Source organism: Antrostomus carolinensis, unplaced genomic scaffold (assembly GCF_000700745.2).
Source record: "Antrostomus carolinensis isolate BGI_N321 unplaced genomic scaffold, ASM70074v2 scaffold1009, whole genome shotgun sequence".
Lineage (NCBI taxonomy): Eukaryota > Metazoa > Chordata > Aves > Caprimulgiformes > Caprimulgidae > Antrostomus > Antrostomus carolinensis.
In genome coordinates this window covers 28,095-47,760 of record NW_010339002.1, presented here as the reverse complement: position 1 = coordinate 47,760, position 19,666 = coordinate 28,095, and the positions used below count along the sequence as shown (strand labels likewise).

Below are 19,666 nucleotides of genomic sequence, written 5' to 3'. Positions count from 1 at the left end.
GTACCTGGTAATTAAAAGAATGCGTAATGAAGGTGTCTTTTCTTGAGAAGCCTTTCATTAATGTGTATAACTTATCAAGTTAAAAGCTCTCATGTTAGAGAGAAATCTTAAACAGTACACTGTGTGATATTAACTTCCTGTGTGTGTTTTTACTTCCTTAGCATGGCAGGAAAACGCAGTTATTCCATGTTTTTCAAGAAGACTTCATTTTAAATAACCAGGAGAAGGAAATACCTGAAAAAATGAAAAATTTATCAGATTCTGGTAAGGCATTCTTTTTCATAGAACATTGAAGACAAAGTATTATATTTTTCATTCCACAATGGAAAAAGAGCCTGTTATATAGCTTTTTACATTTTAATGTTGAATACCTTACTTGATTTGAGAACTTTATATACCAAGGAAGAAAATCTAGTCTAATAAAACTCATGGATGTTTCACGTCCTTTAAGAGTAGTGTGCAACCAGTTTTTTGATAGTTTCTGGGGTTTTTTTAGATCAATTCTGAATTAGGTGTGTTTAATCAAGAAAGAGGTTTGGAGTAATGGCATTAAATGACATTAAAATGTCAACCCAGCTCTCAATAGACGTCAAAAAATGTAAATGGGATGTTGAAAATTAGGAAAAAAATATGGAACAAAAAGAAGTGTTACTCTACAGCATAAATTTGTTGTGCCTTTGCATCTTGAGTATGATAAATAGAAAGGACTTTAAAAGAAATATGGAAGCTATTTGATCTTAGAAAAGGGCAACAGTATACGTATGAATGTGTTCTGAAGGTCTGTGTGGATTGCTGCCATGTAATAAGTAGGGCTAAATGGACCCTTTGAAAAACTATAAATTAGAAGCGTATCATTTGCATACATTCTAATTTGAAAGTATTTTCTAGTACTTTAAAACTCTTTAGTTTTCAAAACTGACACTATTTCCTCTTTAATAAAGCTTCTAACTAATTAGCTTGTGCTTTTTAAAAAAGAATAAATTCACTTCTGTTTTTCTATGGTACCATAAGCAACCCAGGGACAAACCTGCAAGGAAAATACAGTTTATTCTTGATCACATTTTCTGTAGATGGAGGTCAGATAGCTGCTAAATTAACTATTTCTTCTTGGTCCTAATAGGTTTACTTTGGTGCTAAGGAAAGAGAATGGCTGGGTGTACCCTCCAGAAATGGGCTGCTACTGATATTACAACTCAAGTTGTCTTTTTTTTTTTTTTTTTTTTACATCTGGGTTGTAATTGACGAGCCTACCAATTAAACCAGACTTTCCCAAGTGTTGACGTAGCATTCCTTCTCTAGATGCAACTTGGTATACTTTTTATACCTTCAAGGTCAAACCTCTGTCTCGCTTTCTGTCTTAACTGTTGTGGTTGCCAGTAACATAGCTAAGAAACTGTAAGAGACAAACATGTAAAAGACAAAGGTGTAGAACTGAGTACATTCTGGGATTTAACTTTAAACACAGCAAATTTGGGCAAATATTTTGTCCTCTTGCAAATAAAATATTGACAGTTCTTCCTGTGTGTACCTATAATTGTAGTGGTTATTGCTTGTGATAAAATACTGAGAAAACAGAATTCGATGTAGATTATTGCATTTCAGTATTAGTTTGTGATAGCTTAATATGTTGATTTACTAGCCAGCAAAATTTAGTTCTGTTTTCAGGTGAGTAATCCCTAAGATCTTCCTGTTCTGAATTCCATCAGGAAACCAGGAGAATGGATTCTCTGAAAAATTCTACTTAATAGTAATAGAGTATACTCAAAACCATTCCTTACTACATATGTGGCATTTACATTTGAAGTCAATTCCTGTCTCAGTAGGTAAGTTCTCTTTTAGTTTTTGTTTTTTCTTTCTTTTCTTTTAAAGTCACTGTCTCATATCTGCTATTCAGCATATTCTAAATTGTATTTCAGCTTTTTGAAAATAATCTTCAATTCTTCTGTTACAGCCTTTAATCACAACCCATTCTTTCTTGATTACTTCTTAATCTTCATAATGCTGAAGCTTTTGAGTTCAACCTGAGCCCAAAGTTTGATATTTTTTGTGCACTCCAAGGGCAAATATATATATATATACCTGGCTTTAATACAGCCTAACTTAGTTCAGATGTTTTGCTCCTCAGAAGTTTTTGTTCTGCAATTTCTGAGTTTACATGTAAGTTCTAAATTGGACTGTAGTCTGAAGCACCTAAACGTCAGAGATACAATTATGAAAAATTTTGACGTTCTGCTATCTGCTGGTTCTCTTTCAGACTACCAAAGTACCACAAAAACTGTACAACTCTTTAAGTAAAACAAGATATACTTCAGTAGCTTTCTGTTAACATTTAAGGATTTTAAGAAAACATAAATCTTTACTCATACCAGAGGAATGTGACAGAATGCACATTTCTGTCACTTAAACCAAATTGATATTTGTCTTACTATTGTTTTCAAAGACAAAATTTCTTCAGTTATTTTAACTATTATTGTAATTAGTTTATAAGTTGGTGAAAAGACTAAAAGATCCAAATTTTCTGATCTACTTATAAGGTGAGGACATTACTGATAAGAGTTTTCAACCAACCTGTTGGAAGTCTTCATGTTCCAAATCTGTCAAATTCATACTTCAAATGCTGAGATTTGTAAAAAAAACCCAAAAAACCCAAAAACAAAAAAAAAAGTAAGGAACATTTGTATCACATAATCTTCAAGATCCTACGTTTTAAGCAAATGTTAACAAAACTTTTCTGAAAAATACCTTTCCCCATTTTGAAAGGTAAAATGTGGAGGTCTTAATTTAATTTGCTCTAGCTGCAGGTATTTTGTGCTTCATGAAGCATTGATTTCCAAGGATAACCACATACCTTCGTCTTTCATCTGCAGTTTTATTGTTTCTGGTTACAATTTGATTGAGTCTGAAGAGTTTAAAGCTGTAACTTCTCAGCAGTTCTAGAATTTCAGAAGTATTTAATCTGAGGTGTGCCAGCATTTCTTTTTAAATCTGAATGTGGGAACACATTTCATTAAAATGAAAGTAAGATTTTTAAGTCATATTTTATCTGTCTTTTGGGAACTTTTATGGTGAGTAAAACCTCTTCTTATGTTAGAGGAATAATTGGCTTTTGAAAACTAACAATGCAAACTTTTTTAGATGAAAAAATAGATTCAAATACACCTGAAGCAGCAACACAGATGGAAGAATTGTATTCTTCACCAGATCCAGAGAAGATCCAATCACCTTTTGCTCAAAAGTATCAGGCCTGTAGAGCAAACCTTCAGAGCACCAGCTGGCTTAATCTATCTTCCAAAATGGTATATAGTCAAGAGCTGAATTTGCCAGAAGGAGTAGAGATAATAAGCGTAAAGCCATCAGCAGGTTTGTAATTTTTTTTAAAAGAATAAAATAAAGAATCCTTGCCTTTATGAATTTCATCTTAAAATAGAAATAAAGTAATAGTAAGTTTGGCATTTGTTGTTAAAATTAAAATGCCTGTGGGTGGATCCAAAAGATTTGCTAAAACTTGCTCCTCTGACGTTATATCTCAATCCCGGAACTAATACTAAAAATAAAGCTTTTATTTAAGGTATAATATTTATTGAATACCAGATTCTTGCAGTAAAAAGAATTCCAGAAGCACTAGTTTGGTTTTGCAGTCATTCATGACATTTTTGTAGGTTCTGTGCTTAAATTTTAAGCCTTCTGTCAGTAGTCTTTCAAAAAATATTTTATAAATATTTTTAAATTTCTGAATGGGAAATATTTGTTTGATAAGAGAGATGGTAGATATTATTATTCAGTTTTTAATAATATAATTTGACTCCTCACTAGAGCATGAAATGAAAACAAGTGGTAAAATTTTTTTGCAGTATTTTTATCACGTTATCTCCCTTGTGAGGGCCTGTAAACAAGCCTCTTTGTGACGAAGTGATAGTATTTTTTTGTTTCAGAATAATAAAATAACTGAATAAATTCTTCACTTTTTCACTTGCTTTCTAATATTTTCTTCAGTAAAAATGTATTTTGTTTAATTTTAGGACATCTGAGTTCTTCTTCCATATATCCTGTTTGTCATGCACCATATCTGCTGGCTACTTCGTGCTCCGATGGAAAAGTTCGATTCTGGAGATGCAGAGTTACCACTGAATCATCAGCTTCTTCCATGCAAGAATATAGTGCACACAGTGATGTTACATATGTATGGGAAGAATGGCCATTACTGATTGAGGATGGACTTCTTAGTAGTAGTGCTATTAATGTTCCAGGAAGGCCAACTGAGGTTAGCTGTGCACACACAAACAGATTAGCAGTAGCATACAAGCAGATAACATCTAAAAATAGTAATCTTTCTCAAGATTTTGTAATGCACGTTAGTATTTTTGAATGTGAATCTACCGGGGGTTCTTCTTGGATTCTGGAACAAACTCTTCATTTAGATGAGATAGGCACTATGTTAGACTCTGGTGTTAGTATTGATAGTAATCTAGTGGCATATAATCAACAAGACATTTCTCTGTCTCATGATGGGAATATTATGCCCAGCACTAAGCACCTGGTGCACTTAGATTGGATGTCTAGGGAGGATGGTTCACATATTCTAACAGTGGGAATTGGGTCAAAACTTTTTATGTTTGGTCAGCTGTCTGGAAAAATGCAAGAACAAAATGGCAAGGAGATTGTAGCAATCTCCCATAGTGGCAGTACAAAGGCTACAACCCTTTCTAGGTTTGTTCTGCTGCGTTGTGTTGACTTGATTTCGTCTGTAGAGGGGTCGCCCCCTTTTCCAGTCTCCTTGTCTTGGGTGCGTGATGGCATTCTTGTAGTTGGAATGGACTGTGAAATGCATGTTTATTCCCAGTGGCAATCTCCTTCTAAGCAGGAGCTTGTTAGTATAGATTCCTACAGTGGAAGTACGCCATGTATAGGCAGCGTAATGAAACAAAGCCAGTCAGCTGCCTCGGGTCTGCATCCACCAAAGCGAACCTTGACCAGATCTATGACCAGCCTTGCGCAGAAACTTAGTGGGAAAAGATCTGCCTGTGATCTCTCTACAGAAATGGGAGATTCTGGTCTTTTTGAAGCAGCTCATACCTTATCTCCCACTTTACCTCAGTATCATCCATATCAACTGTTGGAACTCATGGATCTTGGTAAAGTACGTAGAGCAAAAGCCATTCTGTCACATCTGGTGAAGTGCATTGCTGGAGAAGTTGTTGCTATTAATGAATCTGAACCTAATCACGATAAGAGGCTCAGATCTCTGACCATCAGTGCTAGTGGAAGTACTGCAAGAGATCCCAAAACTTTTAGCAAAACTGAGACTACAGACTATATCGAAATAGACTCTGTTCCACCATTGCCTTTATATGCTCTGCTTGCTGCAGATGATGATTCATCTCATTCTTGTTCAGAGAAGTCTAATAATCAAAGTAGTCAAAATAGAAAAGATATGCCCAATGACAGTTATGAAGATCTCTTTCAAAATACTGTTACAAGTACGCATGAACTTGTTACATTTGATGCAGAGGAAGACAGTTCAAAACCAGAAGTCATTGATCTTTCTCAATATAGCCCAACTTACTTTGGACCAGAGCATGCTCAAGTTCTTTCTTGTCACTTGCTTCATTCAAGCTTGCCAGGTCTGACTAGGATGGAGCAAATGTCATTGATGGCCTTGGCAGATACAATTGCTACTACCAGTACTGACATTGGCGAAAGCAGAGACAGAAATCAAGGTAAGCTGTCTCTTACAAGATAAATGTACTACTGTGCTTCACAACCTTTTTTGGGAGTTTTTTGTATTTTGGGCTATTTTTGTGGCTTACGAAAGCATGTCATAGTTTTGTTTCATAGTATAGTCTGTATTATTTACTGTGCCATCGCAGTATTTACTGTTTAACAAAAGTTGAAAGACTTCAGACTTCCATAAAATCAAATTTTGTATTGTTAACTGTTAATGCCAATGTTAATCTATCAGTCCACATCATGTAATTATTTCTGTTTCACTTTTGAGGAGAAAACTTTCTTAATGGCCAGTGTTTGTTGTACTGTGTAGAGAAGTTGAGAAATAAGTTCATGGATTTTTTTTTTTTTTATATATATATATATCTATCTATATATCTATATCTATGATAACACTTTCTCTGTTTTTTTTGCATTAAGAACAAAAGACTTCAGAATTTTTTCTATTTGAAATTTTGCTCCTTTCCTTTCCTTAAAGGGAATAGTTATGAGTTAAGCTATTATATTTATTAATTTAAAGCATTAGTAGTCACAGAATTGTAAAGTCTTTCTTCTGTTAAGATAGTATCTGTTAGATACTTTTGGTAGTTTCTCTAAAGTGCTTATAAAAATACTTAATTCCAGGTGGAGAGACTCTTGATGAATGTGGTTTAAAATTCTTATTGGCTGTTCGGCTTCATGCATTTCTGACAACTTCACTTCCTCCTGTACATCGAGCTCAACTGCTTCACCAAGGTAACTGATGTGTTTTCATAGACGAGGTGAATCTTAGTGATGTAACTGTACATATGATGCTGTGCTCTTGATGTACCTCTGCAGAATCAATGAGTCATTTTGTTGTTTTCTTTTTTTAAAAAAACCCATTCTATATGATTGTATGCCAGGCAGAAAACATGTGTTTTATTTTAGGAAGAGGTCTTGGAACTTAAGTGATTTTTTTTTTTTTCCTATCAGCTTTTTTATTCTATATTTTTCCCATTTCCCCAAAAGAACTGTCTTTAACGTTCTGCAGGACTAATGCAGTAGAAAATAGAGTACATATTTACTTAGTTTTTTAATACATATTTGAAAAAAGCCTCTTTAAATGTTTTTTGTATGCTTACAGTTATTATCCAATGAATTATTTCAAATAGTTTTCTTTGGTGTAGTTTTAAGTAGTTCCAACCTGATATTGCAGATAACTGAATGAGATGCATTTGATTCGACGTAATCAAATACAGAGGACTAGCTGTGATTGTTTCTTTACTCTTTCATTAGTCATCATGACAGTTGATGACATTTCCAGTCTCATGGCTTGTCAGCCCTCAGCTGCATCAGAGAATGGAATCTGCAAGGACTGCTACAACAGTCTGCTGAGTTAGCTTTTTGGTGGAATACTTTTAGTTGAGAATCTTGCTGCTGAGCTCAGAAATTGCCGAGAGTAAGAAATGCCTCCAGTGCATCTGCAGAGGTGCAGTTGAACGTGCCTCTGAGCAAAGAAGCATTTCCTGACCCTCACTAGAGTTGCAATTATCCATAGCCAGCTATGCTACTGATAAGTAATTGCTATCTTCCTCATGTGATTTTTTTTTTCTTTTCTTCCACTTTTCTTTTGTATCTCTATCCTCAAGCCTGTTTTCTACTGTGATTATCTGAAACTTCACATTTTCTAAACTAAGTCAAAATAGTGAACCTACATTTCAAAACTTTTAAAAGTTTAATCAGTATGTTGCAATTTGTATCATGGCTAGTCTCAATGCCAACCATTGTATTTTGATCTTCACGCAGTAATTCTGTTCTTTTGCAAACTTACATAAAGAGTTTGCAGGAGTAAAAAATGTTTTCATGAGCTTTCTTTAATATTTGGTATGCAGTGCTTACAAATAGTCTTCAATTTCTGTTGCCTCATCAGCAATGCACTTAGGAATCTAAAATAAACAATTCAACCTTTTCCCTTCTCCCTTTCCCACCTGCTTGACTTCAGAGTCTGGATTATTTTATTAGTGAATCTCTTTTTTTTTTTTTTTTTTCCCCTTTTTTTTTTTTTTCTTTTCTTCTCTCCAATGTGTGATTATGTAGGCTTATCTACTAGTCATTTTGCCTGGGCATTTCATTCAGTAGCGGAAGAAGAACTACTGAGCATGCTCCCTGCAGTGCAGAAAGGAGATCCAACATGGTCAGAACTCAGAGCTATGGGTATAGGATGGTGGGTTCGAAATATCCATAGCCTGCGGAAATGCATAGAAAAGGTAAACATGCACCATTTGGAAACAAAATTATGAACGAATATGAACTTTTGTTTTTAACTATTTTTTTTTTTTTAGTACTTCAGGTTTCAAATTCCAGTGTGAAGTACGTTTGGGGATTTTAGATATTCCATTTTGAAGATGGATGTGTACAGTGCTCATTGTGGATGCTCAAGACACATATTGAGCATATAGTTATTTTTTATAGCAAAATTAGTAAACAAGTTACAGAAAAAGGTTCACCTTTAGAAATCTATCAGAAGTGAGGTCAACTAAGATACTGTACATCTGCCTTGCAAATCGGTGCATTACCATGATAACAAAACCTTCTATTGTTTTGGTTTTGTTTGGGTTTGAGGGTTTTTTTGGGGGGGATTGGGGATTTTTGGTTTGTGTTTTTGTTTTTTCTGGTTTGGGTTTGTTGTTTTCTTGGTTTTTTTTAAATATGTATTTTAATCATCACGGATGCGGCAATAAGCCTAACCTCATTATCACTTGTTTTAAGCTCTTGGAAAAGCCAAGTGTGTTGAGCTAGAAAATGACATGCACAAGATACTTTTGACTACAAAGCACAAAGTGGTAAAATGCATGTCTCTACTTTTACTTTTCAATCTTCAGCAATTAATCATCACTTTATGAAACTTACTTGCCTTGCATTTAAAAAATTCCAGGTATTCTGGGCTTACATTAAAGGTTACCGTACATGGGTCTATTCTTGCTGCCACTTACCCCTTTTTCCTTTCCAACTTTCAAAAGTAATCTCCTGTACAACTTTTCTCCTGTTGTGACTGGACCCAGCCTGTTCCAAGGGTCCATCTGTCCTTTTGATTACCAGAGCAACTAATAAATTAATTTTGTTATGATTTCAGGAACTGATTTCAGGTCTAGGCATTCCCATGTAATCTGCCAAAATGCTCCTAGAACTGGAAAAGCATTAGCTGAATGATATCGAACAAAAACGAGAGGTTGAAGCTGTGGTATCTTCACGCGTTCTTATGTCAGACTCATAGTGAGAGGAGGGCTCCTATAAAGAGAACTTCCAAGCACTATGGGGCATGGGATACCAGAAGCCAGAGGCATCTCATTTAAGATTTTTTTTTTTTTTTCCCCCTGTTGAATGCTCTTCACAGGTGGCTAAAGCAGCCTTTCAGAGAAACAATGATCCACTTGATGCAGCCATTTTTTACCTCGCAATGAAAAAGAAAGCTGTGGTCTGGGGATTATACAGGTAAGAGACATGCAGGCCCTTACATGGAGTTTCATACAGTCTGGTATAATTTTGGGAAAAAAAGTGGAATGTGGTGGTAATGCAAAAGAAACACAAATATTACTGTTGAAAGCTGAGATTCGATTTCTAAATGAGTCATTGCATTAAATGGGTAGTTTTTAAGCCTCTTGTATTTACTGAGGTAATTTAGTTGCTGTTTTTGAAGGTAGATGCTTCAAGTTCTAGTCTCAAATCTACTGTAATTTCAATCACTGTTTAATTTTGATATACTTTTGAGGACTACCTGTGTAGTGTGTGGAATGACTTGGCTATCTTTTAGAAAAGTGTTTTTAAAAAATTTTACCTTAAGTTCAGAGGACTGAATTAAGTCTGTCTTTCAAACTGTAATTTCATAATATAGTGTTTAACTTTGCAAATTTTAAAAAAGTAGTTTGCACTGTCACTCTTAACAGCTCACCTTGGAAAAATGAGGTTTTCTCTATTTGTATCAAGTTAACTGAAAATACTGTTAGTTTTTATATTTCCTAAAGCTTTTGTTATTTCTAAATATGAAACCTTCTATGCTCCCAGTGTGGTGAGATCCTCTGCATTTCCTAATGAAAAGACCTGTGTAAAATTCTATGGGTGTCTGAGGAAACGAAGAGCCGTAATGCATCTAGTAAAATCTATAATATTTTTATCAATGATGTTCAATATGCAGGTCTCAAAAAGACACTAAAATGACACAGTTTTTTGGAAACAACTTTACTGAGGACAGATGGCGTAAAGCAGCATTAAAGAATGCTTTTTCTTTGCTTGGCAAGCAGCGTTTTGAACATTCTGCAGCATTTTTCTTGTTGGCAGGACACTTAAAAGATGCAGTGGAGGTAATAAAATAATGATTGATTTTTTTTTTTTTTTTTTTTTTTTTTTTTTTTTTTTTTTTTTTTTTTTTTTTTTTTTTTTTTTTTTCCACAACATTATTTTTTTTTTTTTTTTTTTTTTTTATGTTTAAGACTGTTGTATTGTCCCAAAGTTACATATATATTGTATGTGACTTGCATTTTGCATTAGGATGACCCCGGAAGATTCTGGTTGTTTTGTACTCTTTCTCTCCCTGCCCTCCCTCCAGGTTAATGACAAATACAAACCTTTAATCTTTAAATTTTGATTCTGTTTTAGCTCTCATATTAGTGATACTGAAAAGTCCCATGTTTATTTTCTCCATACGCATATTAAGAGACCTACCTACCATTAACTTGCTTTCATATTGTCTGATGTGTCATATAAGAAGACAACAGTTTTTTATTAGGAAGTTCCAGATCTGAAAATGAAGGGTTTTCAGCAGTGGTGTGGGTTGGCTTCTAGGATCTCTTCACAAAAGATAAATTACTTCTTTGGTCTATTTGAATTGAAAAGTTGGAAGGAAGTTAATCTCTCTGATAATGAAGGATTTCTTCTGTAAAGCTTTGTAACCAAAATATCCAACTTCAAGTGGTAGTATGTGCACACTGACAATAAGTTGTTGAAGCCAATTGATTTCGAACACCTGTTGTCATGTCAGACTTAAACTGAAGAAATTGCAAATCAGATTTTACATGTAATAGTTGACCACAGCTATTCTGTATAGTTCCTGCTAATTTTCTATGGAATTGATAGACTGACTTAATGTGAACAGACAGATTCATGTCACTTCCTGTCACATGATCATTTTAACCAAAGGAGAAATTATAATATTTGGTCTTATGAATATATTTCTTTTCAATTAGGTCTGCCTTGAAAAACTGAATGACATTCAATTGGCTCTTGTAATATCGAGACTTTATGAGTCAGAGTTTGAAGTATCTAGTACTTATAAATCTATACTGCAGAAGAGAATTTTGGGAAGTGTGTTTCCTGGAAAAGAGAGCTCAGGAAACATGCACTGTGACCCTTTTCTGCGAAGTATGGCTTACTGGATTTTGGAAGATTATAGCAAGGCTCTTGACACTTTGATTAAACATTCTGCTGAAGATGAAGGAGGTAAGAATATGAGTATTTTACCTGTTAGGTTGGTTTTAACTATTTGTTCATTTAAGTAGTAGTTTCTTAAAGCATAGTCTGAATACCAGGTACTTCACAGCTCTTCAGTAGTACTGTGGATGGCTTGCTGTAGCAATGTATATGTTTTTTATAGTAAACTGGTGTGGTGTTGTTGTTATCCTGTATCCCGTGAATGGTTACTTAGTTTATCTGCTAAGTACATGACTATCAGGATAATGAGAATGACCCTGCAGTGATGCAGCTGTTTTTCCAGCAGCACCTTAAAGCTGAAGTGACCAGTTAAGCTCCGTAGTTAGTTTGACTCCATCATAACCTAGGAAAAAATTTCTGATGACAGTGTTACATAGCAGAGTCTGGAAGACATGGTGTTTTGTAGCTTTTGGTCCTTGGGAAGAATGGTTAATCACAATGATAAACTACCATAGAAAAGACTTTGATATTTACTATGATACAAGGAGACTCTTGTGTTGTCTGAAATACCATGTCACTCCTCAGGATAATTTTGAGAAAATGAGGGATATAATATTCAGTTGTTTTAGTCTTGATCACATCCTTTTGTGTAAAATCATTTTTGAGTGTTACTAGTTCTTCTTTAATCAGTTCAGTGGGTTGTTTGTGGTGTTTTGCTTTATTTTCTTACTTAATAGAAAAAGGTACGTGAAAGAGTATCTTTTATCTGTAGTTAGTTGTGCCATAACTTCTGATAGAGGAAACAGTAAGAGTGTATCTCAGCTAACCCAGACTCTTTGAAAGCTATGTGAATCATCCTTTGCTGATGCTTGTGTCTTTTCAGGGTTTTTTGTGTTGTGGTTTTTGACATGAGAATAAAATGTGTAGGTGCTGCACTGCTATGTAACTTATTTATTTGTATGTAATACTGATACCAATATGTATTACGGATTTACTAGTTTTATTATAAATTGTGTTTTTGTTTAGAGGTAGACAAAATAAAAAAATACTAATCCATAATTTTAAAAATACTCTTTAAATAAAAAAAAAAAAAAGTAAGATGTCACATCTTACTGTCCTTTAGTGATGGCAGCAGGAACGTGGTCTTGTTTGACTGCAGTAGAACTGACCTGACTGCAAGGAAAAGAAATCACGATTGTTTTAAAGTAAAGGCCTTACCTGCTCTCCCACTCAAGCTTCTCTTTTTAGTAGTGATTAGTGTCATCCCTCCCAAGATATTAAAATATTAAAGGTGCAAAGGGAGGTGAAAAGAGGGGTGCAGTGAAGTAAACAATAGAGTGAACATTAAGACCTAATAGCCTTCTAATGAATTTAGAACTGCTTATGGATTATTTCATACAGAATGGTAGATTTTCCTCATGATGCAATATCTTTTCAGATAAAGGAGATGACTCATCAAGTTGTAATCCTGCAGTGTTTAACTTCTATAACTATTTAAGAACACATCCTCTCTTGTTGAGACGTCATTTTGGCTCTTCTGATACGTCTTCCACACACATTTGCCTAACAGTAGAAAATGGATTAGCTGACAAAATCAACCTAGGTGAAAGACGGCTGTTTTTTACCACTGCATATGCTCATCTAAAAGCTGGTTGTCCTATGTTGGCCTTAGAAGTGTTATCGAAGATGCCCAAAGTTGTCAAGAGGTCAAAGTCATTCTGTAGATCCCCTAGTGTAATGAATACTAGTAAAGATTTCTCGCCATCTTCTCCAGTTAAAGAGCTCGAAACAAAAGACCAGTCTTCCAGTGTTGATTGGTCACAGCCAGTATTGAATGGTTTGGGTTCATCTTCAGATTGTTCATCAGGAAAACATTCAAGCTCAACGCTTTCCCTTGACTGGAGCCAGCCAAGTGTGGTATTCCAAGGTGAACAATTGAAACTACATTCAGACAGTGATGAAAGTGATGAGAATGAAGATTCTTCCCTGGTAATGAAAGAGTTAAAACCTCTGAAGAAAACAGAAAGATTGTATGAAACAAGTTCTAGCTACACAGAATCTTTTAGTGTAGCTGATGACAAAGATATTCTAAATCCATCAGAAGATATAATTTCAGCACAGCTGAAATTTAGAGCATGCCTGAAAATTCTTACTGTAGAGCTTCGTACCCTGTCCACTGGTTATGAGGTAGATGGTGGGAAGTTGAGGTATCAGCTATATCAGTGGCTTGAAAGAGAAGTGGTAGCTCTTCAAAAGACCTGTGATTATAGTGTTGAAACAGAAGAGATACAGTCAGGAATTAGTGTGATGCCAGAGGAGGCTACATTACATGAAAACACGGAAGACTTAGCTGACCAGCAAAAAAATATGCTACAGAAAGAAGACTTTCAGAAAAGACGTCAGTGGCTTCTGAAATACCAGTCTCTCCTGAGAATGTTCCTTAGTTACTGTATACTTCATGGCTCTCATGGTGGAGGTTTGGCATCTGTCAGAATGGAATTAATTCTGCTGCTGCAGGAATCTCAGCAAGTATGTGGTGGGGAGCTTTGTGTTGTTTTTTATTTGCTTCAGACTTGTAGATTTTTGAATGTGTTTTGTATTATTGTTGAAGTTTTCCTATTAGAGCATGCACGTGTTTTATAATAAATGTAATACTTTAACATGTTATGTTTTCTGTAGGTTATGGGTTTTTTGTTGTTGTTATTTAGAATCCCCTAACAGTTCTTCTGTTCCCTTTAAGAAAGTGTACTATCACTCTGTGTGTGTGTGTGTTTCTTGTTTTTAGGAGCAGTCAGTGCAGGTACCTTCCAGCCCTCTACCAGAGCAAAGCTTCATACCTCTACTATTTGCTTGCACAGCTAGTGCCAAAACAGTGGTGGCTAATCCATTGCTACATCTTGGTAACTTAACTCATGATATATTACATGCCATAATAAACCTTGATTCGCCACCTCATCCTGATACTCAGAACAACAAGGTGTGTATTTTTTTAGTAGTTGTTTGGGTTTGTTGTTGTGTTTATTGTCCATTTTGCTGAAGTTGTGAATCTTTTTCTGAATAGCATGAAAACTTTCTGATGTGCCTGCCTCTGATGAGTAACAAAACTGTGGGACTAAGTATGTTCTGTAGTACTTATCTTGGGCTAAAGTAATGCCCATTGATTGTCTGTTATTGAGGTGCTGAGTATCTCGTTCAACAAGGTGAAGTAGATTGGCCTCTCTTAGGTCTGGATATTTGTCCCAGATGACATCTGTTATGGAAAACATGTCGTATGACACTATCAGTGTCACATTTGTCTTTATGACAATATGATAATTGCTTATATTAATGGTAAACTCTGCATTTCAGTCCAAAACCTACATAAAATTAAGTTTTGAAGTATAGAAGCTGATTATCAGTAATATGCAGTAAACCCAGACTTTTTTGTGTTTATACATATACACTTATATACTAGAAACCAAACTTAAAGTGTTAGTTTATATCTTTCCTGAAGTTTTATGTGTTGGGTCCCAAATCACATTTATTTTTCTAGAGATTTCTAGAGAACACTCAAGAGAGTTTTCAGTTCTTAGTCTGTGCCTCATTTCAGATGAAACAAACAAGTATAACAAACTTTTTTTTTTAATTTAACCTTTTTGAAAACAGATTGTGTGTTTTGTGATACATTAAGAAAAGTATGAGCTATGATAAAAATAGTGATCAGTGTGATACTGAGTAAGTTGTGTGGAGAGCTGCACAAGAACTGGTCAAAAACTAAGCTGCATTCCAATTTTCATTCTAAAGCAAAGCATTTGTATTCTGAGACAGCAAATTGCTACTGTTGTATAGAAGTTTAATATGTTGTTGTTTCTTAATTGAAAACATTGCAGCTAGAGCTGATCTGTGATTATGGGTTGGTGGGGTGAGGGAGTGCTTCCCCATCCGTTTCATTGCAAAGTGAATCGATATATCTGAAATGAATTCTGAAGAGAAGGTGGCTTTAGAAGTTATTTTTACCATAAGTGCTTATACTTTCCATATTCAGTGCTTGTTCCACTGTTAAAAATCTGTATGCATGAAAGGCTATGATACTAACCACTCTTCATTTTCAGTATAATATGTTCTATAAAACTTTGTCTTACAGATATATGTAATGCATACCTTAGCAGCGTCACTCTCTGCTTGCATCTATCAGTGTCTTTGTGATGGCCACAGCTACAGGTAAAGGTCTATGAAAAGTACGTTTTACAGAGAATGGTCAACACACTGTCTCACTGTAGTGATGGTACAATAGAAGGCAGTGCTTACACCTGCCTATATCTAGAAAGGGCTATCACTTGAATAGTTTTAAACATAACTTTTTTTTATAAATACAACATCCCCCTTTTCTCTTTTACAGCTCGTTTCAAGCAAATCAGTTCACTGGAACAGTGTATCAGACAGTGCTATTAACGCAGCGCCATTCTCTAAGAACAGCAAGCTTAGAAGAAACAGTGACTCCCAATACATCACCTGCTCAGTGGCCAGGTATCTAGAGTTCATTTGGTTTTTTTCCTTTTAAGGTAAAACTTGTCTGAATCTACTGTAAGAGCATGTAGCTATGTTCTAGACTTTCTAGTAGTGTTTGTAACAGCTGTATAGTAAAAATAGGTTCGTATAATAAAACTTCATCTTCATTTTTCAGAAGCTGTAAGCCAGCAATTCTGGTTTTACCACTTTTAATTGAGAATAGCAATTCAATTTAGTGTTATGCTGGATTTATATACCTAACTGGTGAAACAAGCACCCCAGGAGAGTCAATGAGCAGATTAGTGGTTTTATTTTAAGTATAAGATTTGGATGCTATATACTGAATATACTGGGAGGCACTGCATTAAAGCAGAGAATAAAGAACTAACCATTTGCTGAAAGAATTGAGGAGCACAGACTTGAAGGGAACATGGAGGGAGGAAACATTAATTTTAAGTAGTGCAACTAAATGTTGTATCATAGAGTTTCAGCATCAGGGAGTTGAATTAAAACTGCCAGTCTTTTACTTAAAATATATCCCAAAATTTGAGTTATTTTCTTTTATTTTCCCTCCCCTCTTATTCTTGAAAAGTTGCTATGTATTTCTTTAACTGTTAGTCCAAAACATGAAGCTGAAAAGCTGTAATAAAGTGATAAAAATAAATACCATACTACTTTTCCTGGAGTTTTCAATTTCCTCTAAAACTTAGAATTTTTCTACACTAGAAGGTACTAAATTATGTAGATTGCCATTCAAAATACCTGTGATAATCCAGAGTATGTTCACATATATATATGCTTTTTCTCTCCCCTTACCTTTCCCCTTCCCCCCCTCCTTATAAACAGGGATAACAGCTCTTACACGTCTCTTGAATTCTGCTGGTGAGGAAGCCCAGCCAAGTCTCACAGTTTTACTTTGTGAAATTCTAACTGCAGTCTACCTGAGTCTATTCATCCATGGCCTAGCAACACATTCTAGCAATGAGTTGTATAGAATTATGGCTCATCCACTTAACAACAAAATGTGGTCTGCTGTCTTTGGAGGAGGAGCTCATATGCCCAGCAGAGGACAAGTGCAATTAAAGACAAAAACTGGTTAGTTCTCTTCTTTTATTTTTTTGTCCTCTGAGTTTTTTAAGAAAATGATGTGACTGCTGAAAATTAAGAGTAATTGCTTTAAATAGTTTGTGTTTAGTAAGAATTCAATATGCTTTTAGATCTGCAAAGAAAAACAAAGGTCTAGAATTATTGGTATAGATATTGTGTAGAAGAGAGTAGGAAGCAGAAGTGAATGTTATTGAAATATTTCCAAGTGGTACAAATGCCGTAATGTGAGCGGGTTAAGTTCCTCTTAAAGAGAAAATTTTCAGTACTTTTACAGACTAATTTTTAATGTAAACTTTAAAGCTTTCCAGTTCTCTCGTAACGAGAATATATTCCCATTTTACAAATACAGTATGTTTTCTCTCTTTGGCAGGTAGGCACTTCCCAATGCCTAGCCCACATCAGGTAGTAGTATTCTCCATGGAATGCGTGGGGTTTTCCAAATCACTTGCCACCTTCAGTACTCATAGTCCTACCAAATCTTCAGGCAAGATATTAGATTTAGTACTAGGCCTCTACATGCAGTTTGCTATGTGTGATTTTTTTGCATATGTAGAAAGACAGAAAAACTTCTGTTTGCAAGCCATGACATCAAAATTTAAAGCAAAGTTTTGTAATTAAAGCAGCAGTTGAATTGAGCCTTTTTCAAAAAGAAAATTGGCAATGCTGTTGTATTCTTTCTACACTTCATTTTAAATCATTGTTAAATATAAAATTACTTTGACCATGGTTTGAAAGGATCAGAAGTGTTTCATATCTTTGTTGGAGAGCTGCTTGTTTTGCTTTTTGAATATGAGCATTATTATGCATGTGGATTTCTAAGTGTTCGTTCTAGACATTACAAAGAAAAGGTGTCTTATTCTGTTTTGATAGTTTGAGAACCCTTTAGGAAAGCAAACAACCTTCAAGTTTTAAATTCAGATTATTATAAATTAACCTGAGGTTCAGAATAAATTCTGTAATGCTTTTCTCTTTGATACAGATTTGTGCTTTGTAATTTACTTGGACTTCTAAAAAAACAAATTTTGTAAAGATAAATTTACTTAAACTATATTGACTTTGTACTTCACATCTGAATATATATATATATATAGAGAGAGAGAGAGAATATAACATAAACTGTATAATTTTTATTATTATATTGATATTATATGTGTGTTACCTATAAAAATGTCTTAACATACATTTAAGGAAAACTAAAAATGCAGTCTGCAGACATTTAGAAAAATATTTTCAGAGTAGAGATCTTTAATAAAAAGTGAGTTCTGAGTCTAGATCTGATCAGTTTTTTCTGTGTTATTGAATAAATATTTCTCATTATAATTTTCTTATGGTGAATACATTTGCCATATCAGAATTGTTGGAAGGCATAACTGTTTTTTGTTGGCAGTTCTAAGATTCCTAGGTGTTGGTAACTGTATACTGAGGTGTGTTAATGCTGCTGCTACTACTGTTTTAAAATGATAATTGTTTTTACATAGAAGCATACTCTGAAATGTATGCTAAATGCTTGTCTATTGCATGTTTTTCTTAAAAATGAATGCTGGCTGTCTGATTGCAGAATTAGTAAAACTGTTACTGGGAGAATCAAGAAGCTGAAACTATAAATCTAAGGGGAGAACGGACTTTTTAAAGTACTGATTTGTAGGGATCATCAAACACTGGAAAAGGGCCTAGAGGGGTTGTGAAGTCTCAGTCGTAGAAGTTACTAAAAACTTGAACAAACTAGGCCATCACTTAAGTCAGCTCTGTTCTGGGCAAGGGGTTGGACCAGGTCCTTCCTACCTATGTAACTCTAGAATTCTCTAGGTCTATTATTTGTTTTTAATTTGTGTTTATCTAGAGCAAATTTGGGAAAGAATTTTTTTTTTAATCTGTCAAAAAATTTTTTTTAAAAAAATAGACCCGCTGTGGAGCAGAGGAATAAGATTGCATCAGCTCTATTTTTGTGCCTTTACTATCATCTCTTACTTTTTCTTCTGACACTCAGAAAAGAAACACTGAGAAGTGACTGGAATACTTGTTGCAATCAACTATGGCATGTTCTTCCATAATATAGTTTAGACTCTCTATATCTTCCCATTTTGTTATGCATAAATAAATTCTATTTTCTTAAGTATATTTTTAGATATTTTTGAAATTTTTTCATACTCAAATGGAGTTCAAAAGCCAAAAATTCTAAACACCAAAAATTTGAATAATAACACTGTACGTCCTGCCTGTCTTCTCCTTGCTCCCTACCCCAGTCCTTTAGTACTTTATCTGCATGTGGATGTTGGTCTCCAAGTTTCAAACTTGTTTTGAGAGATTGCAGTACTATGTACTGTGCTGGCCAATAACATATAATAGCTTTGGATATAATTTTCATCTTAAATAAATACAGTCTTTCTTTTATACAAACTAAAAAACAGGAACTGAAAAATAGTTCCTATATAGTCTAAATAGAGATGGTAAGTTCTCTGTAATCAAGAGGGTTCTTAAGGAAAAGTTTGAGTTTCGCTTTAACACTTAGAAATCAATAATTTAATTTTATATATTCAATTATTCCATGCTACAGGAGTAAACTAAATGGAAAACTACTTCAAAAACTTCAGTATTTTACAAGTACACTGTATAGACTTAAAAGTTGTCATTTTGGGTTTCAGATGTAGAAAATTAGAAATCTGATAATACTTTACTATTAAGACGACTTATTTTTCTCCATTGATTGTCCTAATTTTCCAAGCCATTAAAATGCCCACCAAAGCCCACTCTATCACTCCCCCTCCTCAGCTGGGCAGGGAGAGAAAAATATAATGAAAAGCTCATGGGTGGAGATAAGGACAGAGAGAGATCACTGACCAATTACTGGCACGGGCAAAACAGACTCGACTTGGGGGGAAAAAGCAAATTTAATTTATTACCAATCAAAATCAGAGGATAATGAGAAATAAAATCAAATCTTAAAACACCTCCCCCACCCCTC

General features: G+C 34.6%; 1 protein-coding gene across 2 annotated transcripts in view; it reads left to right on the top strand.

Annotated features, from left to right (window-relative positions):
- The window catches only part of DMXL1 (Dmx like 1), a 67,030-nt gene that overhangs the window by 23,394 nt on the left and 23,970 nt on the right, over nucleotides 1-19,666 (top strand). For both annotated transcript variants that reach the window (XM_010175674.2, XM_010175675.2), the window contains exons 15-28: nucleotides 162-264; nucleotides 1,707-1,823; nucleotides 3,136-3,360; nucleotides 4,020-5,717; nucleotides 6,349-6,459; nucleotides 7,783-7,952; nucleotides 9,080-9,177; nucleotides 9,878-10,043; nucleotides 10,926-11,178; nucleotides 12,554-13,638; nucleotides 13,895-14,086; nucleotides 15,233-15,309; nucleotides 15,488-15,615; nucleotides 16,444-16,692. In XM_010175674.2, coding sequence (XP_010173976.1) covers nucleotides 162-264; nucleotides 1,707-1,823; nucleotides 3,136-3,360; nucleotides 4,020-5,717; nucleotides 6,349-6,459; nucleotides 7,783-7,952; nucleotides 9,080-9,177; nucleotides 9,878-10,043; nucleotides 10,926-11,178; nucleotides 12,554-13,638; nucleotides 13,895-14,086; nucleotides 15,233-15,309; nucleotides 15,488-15,615; nucleotides 16,444-16,692 — 4,672 coding nt within the window. The remainder of the gene's footprint in view (nucleotides 1-161; nucleotides 265-1,706; nucleotides 1,824-3,135; nucleotides 3,361-4,019; nucleotides 5,718-6,348; nucleotides 6,460-7,782; nucleotides 7,953-9,079; nucleotides 9,178-9,877; nucleotides 10,044-10,925; nucleotides 11,179-12,553; nucleotides 13,639-13,894; nucleotides 14,087-15,232; nucleotides 15,310-15,487; nucleotides 15,616-16,443; nucleotides 16,693-19,666) is intronic.